Below are 17,442 nucleotides of genomic sequence, written 5' to 3' on the forward strand. Positions count from 1 at the left end.
TTTGCTTCTGCTGAGGATCTTGACCCCCGTGTCCCACTCTCCCTTCTCACTGAGTGACTGATTTTCTCCTGCAGTCTTTGTGGTTTTGGGAACTTGTATTGCTGTGCAGCTGGGCACCAACCCTGACTGGATGTTCTTTTGTTGTTTTGCTGGGACATTCATGTTTTACTGCGCTCACTGGCAGACCTACGTCTCGGGAACGCTGCGCTTCGGGATGTAAGTACCCCCTGCCAGCCAGGCCTGGCACAAACTGCCCCTTGGCCTGCTCCCCTCGCCCAGCCTGTGCCTCCTGTGCCCACATTCACCCCTCAGAGCTGTAGAAAACCCCATGTGCTGGTGGGGACGCCCCCAGAGCTCATGGCAGTTGCTGGGATTTATCCCGGGTGCTGCTCGTGAAGCCTCCCCTTGTCCTGGTAGTCAATTATAGGAGCTTTTCCCCGGGATTTAAAGCTGAGGGAATAATGGGAAGTAGCTGCTGTTTGGTCAGGTGGTGGCAGTGTGGCTTTAGCACTCAGTTCATCCTTGGTGTTGCTGGTGATGTGCAGTTAATCTTTGTTATGAGCCAAAACTCCTCAAATTCTCGGGAATAACTGATATTGTGCCTCCATCTGGAAGTCCTGGACCCCTTCTGGTTGGTGCAGGCTGTGATTGTGTTAATGATGGAATGAGAATTCTGTCAATAATGGAATGAGAATTCTGTTACTATGGAATGAGAATTCTGTCAATAATGGAATGAACAGTGCAATGCCAAGGAAGTGAAGAGCTGAAATCCCCTTTTCCTGCGGGGTGGGAGGTGGAACACAAGGATTCTCTGGGTCAGTGGGGAAATCAGTGCATTTAGTATTGAGAATTTATTCCCTGTTTGCATCCGGGGGGTTAACAAATACATTCCACATAAATATGCTGCAGGATGGGGGGTTGGCAGCTGGAAAATGGAATCTGCCCTCAGTTTGTGGGATTTGGGAACAGTTCTGCAGCAGCCCCACCCCGGGGTCTGACAGAGTTATTGGCAGTGTCCCAGGAGGGGTTGGGGGTACCCAGATGCTGCTAAACCAGCCCAAAAAACCCCTCTTGTCTAGAGCAGCTTTTACTGGCAGGAACTGCTTGGAGAGGGTAAATTGTCCTGAGGAATGTGGGGTTCTGCTCCAAACCTGCAGAGCTTGCAGAGGTTTCAGTGTGTGTTGGAGGAAGGAAATGAAAAATCCGGGTTTCTGTCCCATTTCTGTTCCACCCCTGGTTCCACCAGGGCAGATTGCCTGGAATGTTCTCTCCTGGTGCTGAAATCTTTCCAATAAGATTTCCAAGTTTCTCCTGGTTTAGGGTCTCACTTTGAGCCAGTGCCAAAGGTCTGAGTGCTTTTGGCTCCCTGGGAACTTCCCAGGGCCCTGATAATCCAAAATTTCTGGTTCTTGAGCAAAGAACACAACAAACAACCCCCAACCTTGGCATGTGCTTGACTTTGGGACTTGGTTGTTGGGAGGGTCAGGATTTTGGGGGCAGATCAGCCTTATAATATAAACTAAAACATATTGTAAATAATGTAATAGATTATAAATATAATGTAAAATATAAAATATAAATATAAATACAAACCATATAAAATATAATATATAAATATAAAATATAAAACAATTGATAAAATATTTAAATATACACTTTAAAATATAAAATATAAATTATATATAAATATAAAGTATATGAATATACACTATAAAGTATAAAAATATAATATATATAAACATAAAATACGGTGGGATGATGGCCAAGAAATTGTATTTCAATGCAGAGAGAACTGGGTAAGGGAGTTGGGGGAGAGCAGAGGGAGAGGGAGAAGGTGTCAGCCCTTCTGCAGCTCAGGCCTGGAGTGGGAAGTGGAGGAGCACCTTGGCCTGGGGGAAAAGCCCTAAAAAAATAGGGAAAGACAAGTTATTGTGTCAGGTGAAGGGTGGGCTCATTTCTGTGTGGGGAATAATAATAATAATTTTATATATTAATATATTTATTCACATTGTAGTCGTTGAATCATATTTATTTTATAAATTTTATTTTCTAGTTATATATTTGTATATTTTTATTATTATTATTCTCCTCCTCCAAAGGAAATCGGGATGGGGGTGTTGAATCCCCAGGAATCCTGACCAGAATTCCCAGCCATCCCCAATGCCCTGGGGTTTTCTCCTAATCCAAAAGCTTCCAAGAGTGGCACAAAAAGCACTTTGTGTCCAACAATAATCGTGTGTGGAGAACTCCTCCAGCTCTGTGGGGTGTTCCCTGGGAGCAGAGAATTCCAGGCTGTGCCAAGAAAGGCTCCCTGGGCCCAATCCATGATTCCCTCTGCTGTCCCTGCCCTGGAGCTGAGCAGAGCTCACCCCGAGGGAGGAGGGAAAATGGGATCACTCCTGTGGAATTCCCACCAAATCCTGCAGGTGGAGGAGGAAATCCCTTTAATTGTGCCCAGTTATTGAATCCATCAAACTGCTGGATCTTCCCCTTCTCCCTGGGAAGAACAGATCCCATCCCCCCAGGGACATCCCGGAGCTGCTGCAGGGTCTGGAACATCAGCTGGTGGGATGGATAACGTGATCCCAGAGTTCTGCTGGATCTGGGCAGGGAATGAGCTCCTCAGAGAGCAGCTGGAGCTGGTGGAGCAGCTCCAGGGAACAGCCAGAGGTCAGTGCTGCTCTGGAATTCCCCAGGAGGGAGCAGGAAGTGTCTCCAGGCCAGGGGGGCAGGAAAGGTCAGGACAATCAACCCAGCAGGGGATGAGGAGGATGGAGCTTTGTTTAAAAACAAACACCTGGAGTGGGAATGGGCTGGTGGAAGAGCAGGAATTCCCGTCTGGGGAAGGGAAAAAGGGATTCTGAACTGCAGGAGGGGATTCCACGTTGGAGCAGCCCCACGTTTGGTTCTCCTGGTTTCCAGCACGGGATCTGCTTCCTGGGGGTTGTGGATTTGAGCTTGTCCTGAGTGGGGTCAGCTGTGCTTGGGAAACAGGGAATGTTCTCCTGCACATCCCAGAAATGCCGCTGCAATTCCCTGTGGGAGCAGATCTGATGCTTTAGGAACTGTGCCTTTAGCTTGAGGCTCTCCAGGATGGGCATTCCTGCCTTATCCCAGTCCTGGATCCAGGGCAGGAGCTCCAGGGAATGTTTGAGGCTCTCCAGGATGGGCATTCCTGCCTTATCCCAGTCCTGGATCCAGGGCAGGAGCTCCAGGGAATGTTTGAGGCTCTCCAGAGCGTTGGGGAATGCGGTGCCCAAATCCTGCAGGGAATTTTCCTGCCCTTCCCTGGAGCCCAGCTGGGATCACTCTGGTTTTCCAGGTCCAGGCTTATCCCAGTTGGATCCAGGAGGTGTATGGGTTTATTCATAAATGTATTTATATTGTTTATTTATAAATTTATTTATTTTCTATCTTTTAATTATAAATTTATTTATTTGTAAAGATTTTATATAAAGATGATATAAAGATTTTAAAGATATTTATTGATAAATTTATTGATAATATTTATTTTCATATGTTATTTATACATTTCTTTATACATATTTTAAATGTGTATTTAATTTGTAAATTTATGAAGCTTTTAATTATATAGGTTTTATTATATTATTTTTTTATACCACTTTTAAAATATTTTATTTACAAATTTATTTATAGATATTTCAAATGTGTTTTAGTTATAAATTTCTTTACAAATATCTTAAATATATAGATTTATTTATAAATTATAGTATTTAATGTTCATATTTTTATTTATAAATTTATTTATAAATATTTAAATAGATTTATTTATAAATTTACAAGTAGTTTGAAGGTATAGATTTTATTTGTAAATTTATATTCTTTATTTTCATAATTTCATTTATAAATTTTGAAATACTTTAAAGACATATTTATTTATAAATTTATTTATTTCCGAATATTTTAAATATACATTTTTATTTCTGAATTTATTTCTATCCTTTTTTTTCATACTTTTTATTTATAAATGTATTTATAAATATTTAAAGCACATTTGGTTATCACTTTATTTGCAGATATTTTAAACACACCTTTATTTATAAATTTATTTCTTTATAAATTGAGGGATGTGGGTGATTTTCCATCTCTGTTCATGCCCTGCTGTTGGGCTGACAGAGGGATGGATTTTATCTGCATTTTATGTGCTGGTTTATGACATTTTAATGATTTATTTAGGATTTGTTTATTATTTCTTTTTTATTTAATTCTAATTATTACTTTTATATAGTTATTCTTAATTTATTTTAATGTAGTTATTATTATTATTTAAATTGTAATTATTTTTATTTATTAGTTATTTAGTTATTTAGTATTTAGTTATTATTTATTTAGTATTTATTATTATTTAAATGGTAATTATTTAGTATTTAGTATCTATTTAATATTTATTTAGTATTTATTATTATTTATTATTCCTTATGACACCTGTTTGTTTCCAAGCAAGGAATTTCACTCCCTTCCCTCATTTCCCCCTCACGTTTTGGCTCAGCCCCTGCATTCCCACAGCTCTGGGAACATTCCCAGCTGGAAAACCCCCTTCCCATTCCCCTTCCTTTTGGTTAATTGGGGTCACTGACCCTGTGTGGGTGGATTTTGGGATCCTGGATCCCGGGAATGCTCTGGGCGGGCTCTCAGGTGTAACCCCCGCTCCCTTTGGCTTACTGGGGTCATTGACACTGGTGTGGATGGATTTGGGGATCCCAGATCCTGGGAATTCCCCATTCCCTTTGGTTTATTTGGGTCGTTGACCCTGTTTGGGTGGATTTTGGGATTGTGGATCCTGGGAATTCCCCATTCTCTTTGGTTTATTTGAGTCATTGACACTGGTGTGGATGGATTTTGGGATTGTGGATCCTGGGAATGCTCCGGGTGGGCTCTCAGGGGTGACCCCCGTTCCCTTTGGTTTATTGGGGTCACTGGCTCTGTGTGGGTGGATTTTAGGATCACAGATCCTGGGAATGCCCGGGTGGGCTCTCAGGTGTCACCCCCATTCCTGTTCCCTGTGGTTAACTGGGGTCACTGGCCCTGTGTGGGTGGATTTTGGGATTTGGGAATACTCAGGCGGGCTCTCAGGTGTGACCCCCGTTCCCTGTGGTTAATTGGGGTCACTGGCCCCGTGTGGGTGGATTTTGGGATCACAGATCCCGGGAATGCCCAGCTGGGCTCTCAGGGTGTCTCTCCGCGTGTAGATTCGATGTGACAGAGTCCGTGCTCTGCACTGTGGCCATCCAGCTGCTCTCGGGAATTCTGGGACCCTGGGTCTGGAATTACACGGTAAAACATTCCCGGGATGTGCCCGAGCGGGGACAGCACCTTTGTCAGGCATCAAAAACCCCACCAAAAATCCCTTTTTTGGGGATTTCCCAGCTTTTTCTGGTGTCACCTGCTCTGTGACACCAACCCTGGGAAGGGGGAAATTCCAACCCACTGGAAAAAAAACCAGCAGGGAAAAATCCCAATCCACTGGAAAAACGCATTTTTACAAATATCATTTTAAATATTAAAAAACCAGCAGGGAAAAATTCAAATTAACTTGAAAAAAAGTAGTTTTAAAAATTTTTTAAAGATATTAAAAAACAGGTGGGAAAAAATTCAAATTAACTGGAAAAAATGTATTGGTTTAAATTTTTTTTTTTATATATTTGGGTTGGTTTTTTACTGAAAAGCTGCTTGCTCGACACAAAAAGATTTAAATATTCCTCTTTATCGCAGTTTTGCCTTATGTGTTTTTATATATAATATATAGAAATATTACAATATATATAATTATTTATTGTATTATATATTATACATGTACTATATTTTATGTAATTATATACATAATTATATATAATTTATATAATTATATATAATTATAAAATACATAATATATTATATTATTATGTTAACACTGTATAATATATAATATTTATATACATGATATATAATAATATATATAATATAAATGATATACAATAATATATTGTATATTAATAATTATTATTGCATATACTACTTTATAATAAATATTTAAATATTCGATGGATAGCACAAGGAGAAAAAACGAGCAGGGAAAAATTCAAATTAACTGGAAAAATATATTTTTAAAAATACTTTTTTAAATATTAAAAAAATCAGCAGGAAAAAAATTAAATTAACTGAAAAAAAAAGTATATTTTTACCTATTTTTAGATATTTCAGTTGGTTTCTTACTCAAAAGCTGCCTGTTCAACACAAAAAGATGATTTAAAGATTCCTCTCTGTTTTATCCCAGTTTTGGCTTCCCCTCAAAGCCGAGCAGGAGAATCTCTGAGGGTGGGAATGGAATCAGGTTGGAACTGTGGAAAGTTGGAGGAACTTTCTTGTTGCTGCCATTTCAACACTTTCCCACCAGAAACAAGAACTGTTTGGCTTTCATTTTAATTTAATTTAATTTAATTCTTCTTTTATTTTATTCTTCTTTTATTTTTCTTTTATTCTTCTTTTCCCCTTCATTTTCCTCTTTATTCTTCTTCTTCTCCTCATCCCCACCATCATTATAACATTTAACGTTATTTACACATTTAATATTATTTACAGAGAACATGATTAAATAGTATTATTATTTTAGAAATAATAATATCAATCACCTGGAGGGATCAGGTGCCAGAAATGCCCTGAATTTAAAAAAGCCCCTCCCCACCCTGGAATTGCTTCCCAATCTCCCAGTTGTCCCTGGGAAGCCGTTCCCTGTCCCTCCTTCTCCAGGGGAACATTCCCAGCTCTCCCAGCCCGGCTCCAGAGCAGAGGGGCTCTGGAATCCTGGAATCCCGGGCTGGACTGGGTGGGAAGGCACCTCAAATCCCATCCAGTGCCAGCCCTGCCCTGGGCAGGATCCCTGGATTCTTCTCCTAACTGGGAAAGTTGAGCCAGAGCTGTTGGAGGAGAATTTGGAGCAGATTCCACTGAAATGAGAGATTCCTTTCCATGTCTTTCTAGAGGGAAGGAATTCCAGGCTGGGAGGGCTGGGATGGAATTCCCAGAGGATGCCCCAGGCCAGGGGAGCCTCCTGGGATGGTGGGAGATGTCCCTGCCAGGGCAGGGGGGATCAAAGGATCCTTAAGGTGCCTCCAACCCCAGCACTCTGGGATTCCAGGATCCCAACATTCCAGGACTCCAGGATCCCAGTGTGTGGGATGGACATGGAGCTTTCCCAGCACTTGGAGAACCCACGGGACAATGGGGGGGCTCAAACAGCCCCATCCCTGTTCCCTGCCTGGGGAATTCCCTGTGGGATTGGGGGCTGTCCCTGCTCCTGCGGCCACCCCAAAGCAGCGGGGCCACAACCCCAGATCTGGGCCAGGCTGGGGGTCCCCAAAGGAGGATCCACTTCCAAAACCTCCAAACCTGAGCTGGTACTGAGACAATTCCAGGGGCTCGGGGGGCATTTTAAGGCAACAGGGAAAAAAATGGCATATTTTGTGAATATATAAAATAGTGTAATATATTAGAGTATATTTATATATATTTCATTTAGGCCATATTTTTATATTTTATATATTTATATTATATAAATATATAAATATATAAAATTTATAGATATTATTTATAATATAATATATAAAATATGAATATATTATATTAAAATATATTTGTATATATTCATAATTTTACAGCCTGTATTTGATATTTATATTATATATTATGGCCATATGTTATACAAATAACATACTTTATTTATGTGTCCACAGAATCACAAATTATATATATAAAGTATATAAAATACATAACATTATATATGTAATATATACAATGGTATTGTATTATACATATATATGTTATGTATACACAAATAATGTGTATAATATAATACCATTATATATATAATATATATTATATAATGTTATATATTTAATACACTTTATATACATTACATATATATACATCACAACAATTTATATATAATATATATGCAATTATATACATAGTACAACAATATATAGAATATATCATATATATAACACACTAGCAAGTCCATCCTCCTCGTTTCCCCTGTTTCTTTACCTCTCTTTATTTTTTATTTATTTGTATTTCTCTATTGATTATTCCTTCATTTTATTATTTATTCATTGTTATTTTACTATTTATTTTATTATCTCTATATTAACTATATGTTAATATATTCATTTTCTATTTTTAATTTTTAATTTTATTATTTTATTTCTTATTTTTATTCTTTATTTTCTTACAACTTATTATCCTTTCCCTGTTTTTTTTCCTATTTATTTCTCTTTATTTTTTCCATTTCCATTTCCCTCTATCCATTTGCACCCCCTCATTTTTCCCTCTTTCTTCCTCCAAGCCTTAAAAAAACCAACCCATAAATTCCCTCTTTTCTTCCCGTTTTCCACTCCCACCCTGGATTTCTCCCTCCTGGTTCCGACCTTTCCCATTCCAGCTCTGCAGGGATTTGTGTTTCTTTTCAAAGCGGAGCGTTGGATATAAATTCCCATATTTTAGGGATAGGGCAGGGAATAAGAGGCACATAAAGCACCTGCTGGGATGTGCCCACCTCTGATAAATCCCATTTTTCCGGTGGGGAAGGTTCCAAGCTGTCCTGGGGGTGTTTTGGGGTGCCTGGCAGAGCTGCTGAGCCTGGAGCTGCTCCCCAGCCCGCAATAAATAACCCGCTTTTTTTGGCTTTTTTTGTGCCTAATCAGAATTGATGTGACTGAAGTGCAAATCTTCATAATAATCATGCACTTGCTGGCAGTGATTGGAGGACCTCCTTTTTGGCAATCTCTGGTAATTCCTTCTGCTCCTCTTCTTATCCCTTTATCCTTCCTTGGTTTGGTTTTGTCTCTGCCCTGGAGGAATTCCCTGCAGGGTTTGATCTGGGGAGATTTTCCCCTCCCAAATGGGAATTTTGGAATTAAAAAATTTAAAAAAAAAAGGTTATTTACACCTTGAAAACCATCAAATATTGCCCAAATTTCCATAGGAAAACCCCCATGGATTTTGGGCAGTGGAGGAGCATCAAATTGGGATGAGGATTTGGGGATGATTTGGCCTGGCTGGGGCTGAGGACTGATTTATGTGGGGGGAAAAAAACCCACCAAATTGTCATTTTTTTCCCCTTTTAAACTGGGATTAAATGATCAAATGAGTCTTTGATTTATATACATATTTATATCTATATATTTATATATTTTATCTATATATTTCTATATTTCTATATTTCTATATTTTATCTATATATTTCTATATTTCTATATTTATTTCTATATATATAATCTATATATTTCCATATATATTATCTATATATTTCTATATTTATTTCTAGATTTATTTCTATATATATTATCTATATATTTCTATATTTATTTCTAGATTTAGATCTATATTTAAATCTATATTTATATCAATATTTATGTCTGTTACACCTATTTTATACCAAATTTTACATCTATTTTATATATGTTTTAATACCTCTTTTATAGCTGTATTTTCCTATCTCTAGAAATATATAATATATAGATATATGGCTGTGGGCTCTCCAGGCCATGTCAGCTGGCACTTTATGGGCTTTATTCTTTTAATTATAATTATTATTAATCACTAATCCCAGCAACATTCCTAACCCTGGAGTATCTGGGGGGATTTGGGATTTGAGGGTGGGAGTTTTGATTTGCTTTGGTTTTGGGGGGTGGGATAAGGGGATCAGAGTGCACTCAAACATTCCACTTTGTCCAGGGAATGCAGACAGGGAAAAATGCAGGATTTGGGGAATTGCTGCTTTCATTCATTCCCTTTTCTCCCATAAAACTGGGGGGCCCTGTCCTGGCTCCCTCCTTTCAGTCCCTAAAAATTCCCTTTTAAGCACTCCTGGAGCTGGAGCATTCCCGGCAGACGGTGAGTTTGGGATCCCTGGGAAGATGGGAACGAAGGGAGGGAGTTGAGGGTGACTTGTTTAATCCATGGATCATGTAGTTTATATTCCATATATTGATTTATTTTCCTGTTGGAAGCAGGGAAAGTCCTGCAGTTCCCGGGATTTTCTCCCACAGTGCCACCAAAAGCACCAGGAATTCGGGAATGCGAGGCTGGAAGTTGTTGTTCCTTAGGCAGCTCCATGTTCCAGGGCTCTCTTCCACCCCCTCCTGCTGCTTCCATGAACCCTCAGCTGGGCTCTTTCCCTGCCCATTTCCTCATTATTTTAGGTTTGAAATCCGAAAACTCTGATGGCATCGACTCTGGAATTCCTGGCTTGGATTTTCTGGCAGAGTCTCCCAGACCTGCTTTAATTCAGGTTCTCCCAACCCCTCCCGACTGTTCTGTTCCTGCTGCCACTTCTTTCTGGGGACACGCCTGGATTTTCCCAACCAAACCTTGGAATTGTGGAATCCTGGAATGGTTTGGGTTGGAGGGACCTTATATCCCATCCAGTCCCAGCCCTGCCCTGGGCAGGGACACCTCCCACCATCCCAGGCTGCTCCCAGCTGGAATGCTGCTTTCCCAGGATGTCACTGGATCCAGGAGCTCCCTGGAGTCCCAGAGGGTTGGACACAGAGTGGGAGTTCCCTGGAAAACCTCTGGCTGAATTCCTGGTTTTTGGGAAGTTCCACGTGGATCTGACTTCAGCTGAACCCAATCCCCAGGAGGGTCAGAATAATTCCATGGGCTGCAGAGATCTATGGAATAACAGCCAAGGGGTTCCCTGACTTCACATCCAGGGGCTGCAATTCCATTTTGTAGGAACATTCCAGAGGGAAAAAATGAAAATAATCCCATATTTCCTTGATTTTGCTGCTTCCACTTTGTCCCCATTTAGCAGCTTTTTATCCCTCTCCCAGTTTCCAGGCTGTGGCTGTTCCTCATTAATGGTTAATGATTAATTATTTCTGCACTCTCAACCCTGTCCCTGGAAGCAGAAAGGAGGGTGTTAATGAAGCAGAACTGGCTGAAATTGGGTGTTTTAGGTGTGATTTCCCCCTCCTGTCCTTCCCTCAGGACCTTTCTCTGTGCTTTTAGCCGAGTCTGGGAGTTCTTTTTCCACTTGTCTTGGGGAAATGTCAACTTTAATGTCTTTTGACTCCTGCTTGGAGCTTGTTAGTGTTTTTTTCTGCTGGTGAAAGCCATTTCACCCCGTCCTTTAAATACCAAAGTTCCATTTCTGAGCAGAAGGACCTGCTTTTGGAAGGTTGAGGAGAGAAGTCCTGACCCTCCTGGCAGGAGGGAGGGATGCCCCAGGCCGTGGCCACTCAGCCTTTTGCTTCATTTGCCTTTATTTTTTCTCTAAATCTTTCCCTTTTTTTGCCTTGAAAAGGCAGCCTGAGCAGGACAAAACCCCCTTGGAGAGTTGTAGGGCTGTGCCAGGCTGGGCAGGAGCCCCCAGGGGGGCTGTGGGAGTGGGAAGGGTCGAACCTGCTCTGCCCCTCCCTCAGCTGTGCCCTGGAAGGGTCAGCAGGGCGAGGTGTGGAATGTCCCAGAGAGCAACAAAAATCTTCCAGAATGACCTTCAAGTTCAAGGGGTGTGTGGACAAAACACACTCAGGGTGGGATTTTGGGGTGCCTGAGATCAGACTTGATCCTTGCAGCTCCAAACATTGCCTGGTTTGCTCTGAGAGGGAACTGAACGCAAAGGAGGGACTTTGGCCCTCGTTGTGTTGGGTTCCAGCTCAGCCCTTCCTGAGGGAGGAGCTTTTCCAGGGAAAGCTGGGCAGTCAGGGGCAGTTATCTCCCAACAAACACTCCCTTCCATGAGCTTCCTGTGGTTTTCTTTGGGCTGCTTTCTGTCCTTTCTCCTCTTCTGCTGGAAGCTCAAAACCCGAAGGGACCTTTGGAAATGGGGTTTCTTTCCCCTTCTTGCCCCCCTCAGCCCTCCTGCCCTGGTGAAAGAGCCCGAGGTGCCTCCTGGGGGCTCCTTCCCTTCCCTGGCCGTGCCCAAAGCTCAGAGGGCTCTGGAGGGGCCTCCCTTGGTCCTGGGGCAGGGGGAGTTTGGAACCAGCTCCAGGAGGAGAATGGGGCAGTTCTGTCCCTGCAGGGACTCATTCCTGGTTCCTTGGCCCGCTCTGGGGGCTCTCTCAGGTGCTGCAGATAAGCCTGGCTTTGTGGGAGGCTGGAGGGAAGGATTGTTGTGGAATTCTTGGAGAACTCCCCTCCCTGTGTGCCTGGGAGGGATTCAGATCTGTGTTAGCAAAGCAGAGCAAGGACAACCTTGGGCCAAGTGGAGTGTTTGGGTGCACCGGGACATCCTCGCCCCACAGCGAGTTTGTTTGGGCATCTGTTAACTCCCTGTCTCTCTCCCGTGAAGATTCCAATCCTGAACATCCAGGTGAAAATATTCCCAGCTCTCTGTACTGTGGCAGGAACCATCTTCTCCTGCACCAACTACTTTGGAGTGATCTTCACAGGGGGAGTTGGCAAAAATGGCTCCACCATAGCAGTGAGTACCTCGTCCTACCCCTCCTCCTCCTCAGCCACACGTGGAGTTTTTATTTCTTTGTTTGTTTGTTTTATTTTATTTGATTTTAAAATTTACTTTAATTTATTTTACTTTAATAATTTTTATTTTATTTTAATTTTATTTTATTAAATTAATTTTATTTTTTGTTTATTTTAATGAATTTCATTTTTATTTTATTTTTATTGTATTTTAATTATTTTCATTTTTATTTTTATTATTTTTATTTTAATTAATTTAATTTAATTTTTGTTTATTTTATTTTTAAATTTAAATTAATTTAATTTTCTCTTTTATTTTTATTTTAATTAATTTCATTTTACTTTTTATTTTACTTTTTATTTTCTTTATTTTATTTTTGTTTTATTTTATTTGGTTTTATTTTATTTGATTTCTCCCCCTTCCAGGTGAAACATTTTCCTTTCACTTCATTTCCTGTCTTGGGAAAAAAACCCAAGTTAATATTGTGTGTGTAAGAAGAAAAGATTCAGGAGTCAGAGTTTTAAAATGGGTGACTGAAAGCAGTCACAGATTTTGATTTTTGGGGGTTGAGTTAAAAACATAAACCAGGTTATACAAACATCCACACACCCCCCCGGGGAGCTCCCGTTAAAATCCGGTGGGAAGTCCCTTCCCAGGAGGGTTCCCGGGAGTTCTGGCCCTGCCAGAGCTGGGCACGATCCTTCGGCAGCGGAAAGATCCTCTGCAGAGACACCTTCTGCTCCAGGAGTTTTGCTGCCCCACGGGGGCTTTGCTTTCCTGCCCTGGAGCACAAACCAGCTCCCTGGAGCACAAACCAGCCCTGGAGCAGCACAAACCACCCCCTAGAGCACAAACCAACCCCCTGAGCACAAATCATCCCCCCAGCAGCACAAATCATCCCCCAGCAGCACAAATCATCCCCCAGCAGCACAAACCACCTCCCTGGAGCACAAATCATCCCCCCAACAGCACAAACGACCCCCCTGAGCACAAACCATCCCCCAGCAGCACAAACCATTCCCCCCAGCAGCACAAACCATTCCCCCCAGCAGCACACCCCCCCCCAGTGCTCCCCGCCCTGCCGGTTCCTCCAGGATCGTTATCCCGGTCCCCGGCTCGGAGGGGCCGGTTACCTCCGTGCCCAGCTCTCCGTGTCCCCAGCTCTCCGTGTCCCCGCAGGGCACGAGTGTGCTGTCGCCGTTCCTGCACATCGGCTCGGTGATCGCCCTGGCTGCCATGATCTACAAGAAATCCGCCGTGCAGCTCTTCGAGAGGCACCCCTGCCTTTACATCCTCACCTTCGGCTTCGTCTCGGCCAAAATCACCAACAAGCTGGTGGTGAGTGCTCCGGACCCTCCCGACTGGGACACCTCGGGCACGGCTGGGACCTTCCTGGGGCTTCCAGCGAGCACCGAGGGGGCGATCCGGGGGGGCTGGAGCTGCAGCGGGGCCTTCCTGGGTTGGAAGGGGCAGCTGAGGGTTCTGAGTTCTTTATTCACACCCTTGCAGAGGGTTTTGTGCTGATGGGTGAAGAGCCTGGCTGGGGAAACCCCCTCGAGGGGAGGGAGGGGCAGAGGAGGTGCCACAGCTCTGGGACAGCTGCTGAGGGTCGAACTCCGAGATCTGCAGGGAAATTGGGATTAAAATGGAGGGAAATTGGGGTTAAAATGACTCAGTTGGAGTTAAAAGGACTCACAAACAGCCCCTGCCTCACACCCTCCCAGTTCTGGGTCACTTTGGGCAGAATTCCTGGGGGAAGGAGAGTTTATCCCTTCCCAGGCCCAGTTTCCAGCCGGGCTGTGCAGGGAGGATAGAGAGTGGAAGTCCATCTGCGCAGGGAGGGAAAGGTGGAAAGGACCACACTTGGGCACCAAAATATCATCAAAATAATAAAAAAAAAAAAAATAAAGCACCAGAAGGGGATGGTGACCTCATGGAATGGGGAAAAAGAGGTGGAGAGAGAGAAACAAACACCAAGAGTCTCTCAATTTGAACCTTCAGCAGCTTTTAAGTTTGGTTTCCAGGCTCAGCTAAACTTATAAAATTTGACTTTCCACTTAAAAACATTCCACTTCACCTTGTGCTCCCCTTGCCCTGCTCTGTCCCTGGCAGGAGGCTGGAAACACCTTGGGATTTTTCCCGGGGCTGCACCCTCTGCTCTGCATAAAAACTGTTTGTTCAATCCATATTGAAATGTTGGATATTCTGCAGTGGCTCCAACTGGGATTGCTCTTTTGCCTCTGTGTGTTCTGCCTTGGCTGCCACAGCCTTGTTGCTTAAAATGCTCTTTTTAAATGCTCTTTCTCCTCCTTTAAAATGTCCTTTAAAAAGCTCTTTTCTGCCGTGCAGGTTGCACACATGACCAAGAGTGAGATGCACTTCTATGACACAGCTTTCATTGGCCCAGCCCTGCTCTTCCTGGACCAGTATTTCAACAGCTTCATCGATGAGTACATCGTGCTCTGGATTGCCCTGGTGAGTGGGGGCTAATTACTTCTGTCACTAATTACTGGGGTTGCTTGTGCTCAGCTCACCTGCACGGTGCAGGTGACTTTTAAAATTTTTTTTTTCATTTCTTTTGTTTTAATTTTTCATTTTATCTTATTTTTAAAATTTTATTCTTTATTCTTCATTTTACTCTTGATTTTATTCTCCATTTCATCCTCGATTTTACTTCTTTATTTTCTTCTTAATTTCATTCTTCATTTTATAATATATATATATTATTATATATTCTTCAGTTGTGGGTTATTTTAATTTTTCTTAGTTTATTTTTAGTTGGTTCCTTTTTTTAATACAATTTATTGGGGGGGAGTTCCCCCTTCCCCAGGGAAAAAAATCTCATGAAAAGTGAGAAATTTGGATTCCTTGAAATATCTCGGGATGATGATGATGATAATAACACTAAACTATTATTATTAAATTTTTAAATTATTAAATTATATTAAACGATATTATTATTCTATTATCCAGTACCACATTATTATTTATGTTTATTGTTTTTAATAAATGTATTTAATAAATTTATTAATTTATTATAAAATAATTATAATTTTTATACTATATGTTAATTATTATAGTAGTATTACTAATAGCTTGGATGATATTATTTTAATAATATGCAACATTGTTAATTATATATTTATATTGATATATTTATAATAATAATAATAATAATAACAGTGGAGGTAATGGGGCATTCCCAGGATTTCTGGAGCTGCTGTGACTTTTCCCTTCTCTGACTGTAGACCTGACAGTCAGAGGCTGGAATTGTGTTGTCACAGGGCTGGAGTAACGCCCAGAATCCCTGGGATCGCTTCATGGAGCGACTCCCCATCCCTGGGAGTGTCCAGGGCCGGGCTGGATAACCCTGGAGCCGCCTGGGCTGGAGGGAGATCCCTGCCCGGGCAGGGCTGGGATGAGCTCTGAGGTGTTTCCCACCTGGATGAGCTCTGAGGTGTTTCCCACCTGGATGAGCTCTGAGCTCCCTCCAGCCCAGTCTGCGATTCCACGCGTGTTCCTGCAGAGCGGAACATCCCGTTGATGAAAAGCAGCCCCGTGGTGTATCCCGGAGGCTGCAGGCGTGTCCCGTTCCCGTGGGGATGCCGAGGAGCGTGTCCCGTTCCCGCGGGAATGCCGGAGCGGCGTGTCCCGTTCCCGGCTCCAGGATCTCCAGGGAGTGCCGGGGGCCGGGCTGTGACGCTGCTGTCCCGCAGGTGCTGTCCCTGCTGGATTTGCTCCGGTACTGCGTCAGCGTCTGCTCCCAGATCGCCGCCCACCTCCGCATCCACGTGTTCCGCATCCAGGGCTGCCCCTCCCACTCCAACCACCACTAGGAGACCGGGAATCTCCGGGAAAACCAGGAAAGGGTTGCTTTGCTGCACGACCAGGTGGCGTAGGAGACTCGAGGCACAGCGACGAGAACCAAGTAATTTATACTCATAATCAATGTTGTCTAACTCTGACTCTGCGGTTTCAGTAACACTCCCTGGATGGTCTCCTGCCCTGGGACAGGGAATTCCACGTAGTCATCTCTCCGTGTAGTCAGCTCTGTCGGCTCCAAGCCTGGGCAAAGCATGCAGGGTTGATGATGCTCTGTCGTTGTAACCCCCCCGATTCCAAATTAACCCCCAGTTTCTAACGTAGTGTCCGTGCAGCCACGAGCTCGCTTTGGGTTTTAATCTCTCATCACCTCCTCGTGAAATACTCCTTTAGTGTCCACTCAAAATTCATTTGACTACAGACCTGAGCTGGTTCAGACCCCCAGAACACCCCCAGATATCTCACTGGCTGAAGCCGCTGCCAGGTCGGAGCCCAGGCTGGGCTGGGTTTGGGTTTCTTTTTTTTTTTTGCTTGTGTATTTGGAAAACAAACAAACAAAGCAAAAAAAAAAGCGGTTTTTTTGTGCTGGAAAGAAAAAAAAAAGGACGTGTTGAACAGGGTTCTGCAGGCAAAGGGGTGCCCGGCATGCAAAATAGTGTGGTATCTTTGTCTCAATTAATTTTATTTTTTTAAATAAACGTTATCTAAAAAAAAAAAGAAAACAACTTTATTTCCAAGCGATTTTCTTTGGTGGGAAAAGACTATAAAGAAGAAAGAAAGAAAAGAAAGAAAAGAAAATTTTACTGTTTACTTTTTTATGTATAAAAACTTAAAAGGCAAAATTTCCTTTCTGCTCTTAATAAAGAAGAATTCTGAGGGCAACAGTTGGCCTGAGGTGTGTGTGTTGCTCTGTCCTGCTCGGACTTGGGATTTCCAGAGCAGTTTTTCAACGTTTTTCTGTGGATCATGTTGTCATTTCCAAGATTTCCAGGAGCTTTGGGTTTTTTTTTTCCCTCCTTTTAATACCATGGGTTTTGTTTTAATACTGGTGAAACTGCACCAGGGACACTTAGGTTGGGTCTGATTGCTTAAAACAGGGTTTAATTGCTTGTTAATGAAGTTCACAGGGATTGAGGGGAAGTTCAGCCCCTGAGCTCGGTGTCCAGAGCAGGATCTACCATGGACATGAAGGAGCT

The 17,442-nt window shown here is 42.4% G+C and overlaps 1 protein-coding gene across 2 annotated transcripts in view; it reads left to right on the forward strand.

Moving 5' to 3' along the window:
- The window catches only part of CEPT1 (choline/ethanolamine phosphotransferase 1), a 24,752-nt gene extending 7,616 nt beyond the window's left edge, over positions 1 to 17,136 (forward strand). The window contains exons 4-9 of one of the 2 annotated variants that reach the window (XM_050323166.1): positions 75 to 216; positions 5,211 to 5,295; positions 12,293 to 12,424; positions 13,604 to 13,762; positions 14,774 to 14,899; positions 16,141 to 17,136. In XM_050323166.1, the coding sequence (XP_050179123.1) occupies positions 75 to 216; positions 5,211 to 5,295; positions 12,293 to 12,424; positions 13,604 to 13,762; positions 14,774 to 14,899; positions 16,141 to 16,260 (764 nt within the window). In that variant the 3' untranslated portion in view covers positions 16,261 to 17,136. Of the gene's footprint in view, positions 1 to 74; positions 217 to 5,210; positions 5,296 to 8,699; positions 8,785 to 12,292; positions 12,425 to 13,603; positions 13,763 to 14,773; positions 14,900 to 16,140 lie in introns of both variants that reach the window. The other variant, XM_050323165.1, reaches the window with a different exon arrangement.
- The last annotated feature ends 306 nt before the right edge of the window (positions 17,137 to 17,442 follow it).

The sequence above is a fragment of the Myiozetetes cayanensis genome, unplaced genomic scaffold (genome assembly GCF_022539395.1).
Source record: "Myiozetetes cayanensis isolate MyiCay16 unplaced genomic scaffold, myiCay2020 scf29, whole genome shotgun sequence".
Lineage (NCBI taxonomy): Eukaryota > Metazoa > Chordata > Aves > Passeriformes > Tyrannidae > Myiozetetes > Myiozetetes cayanensis.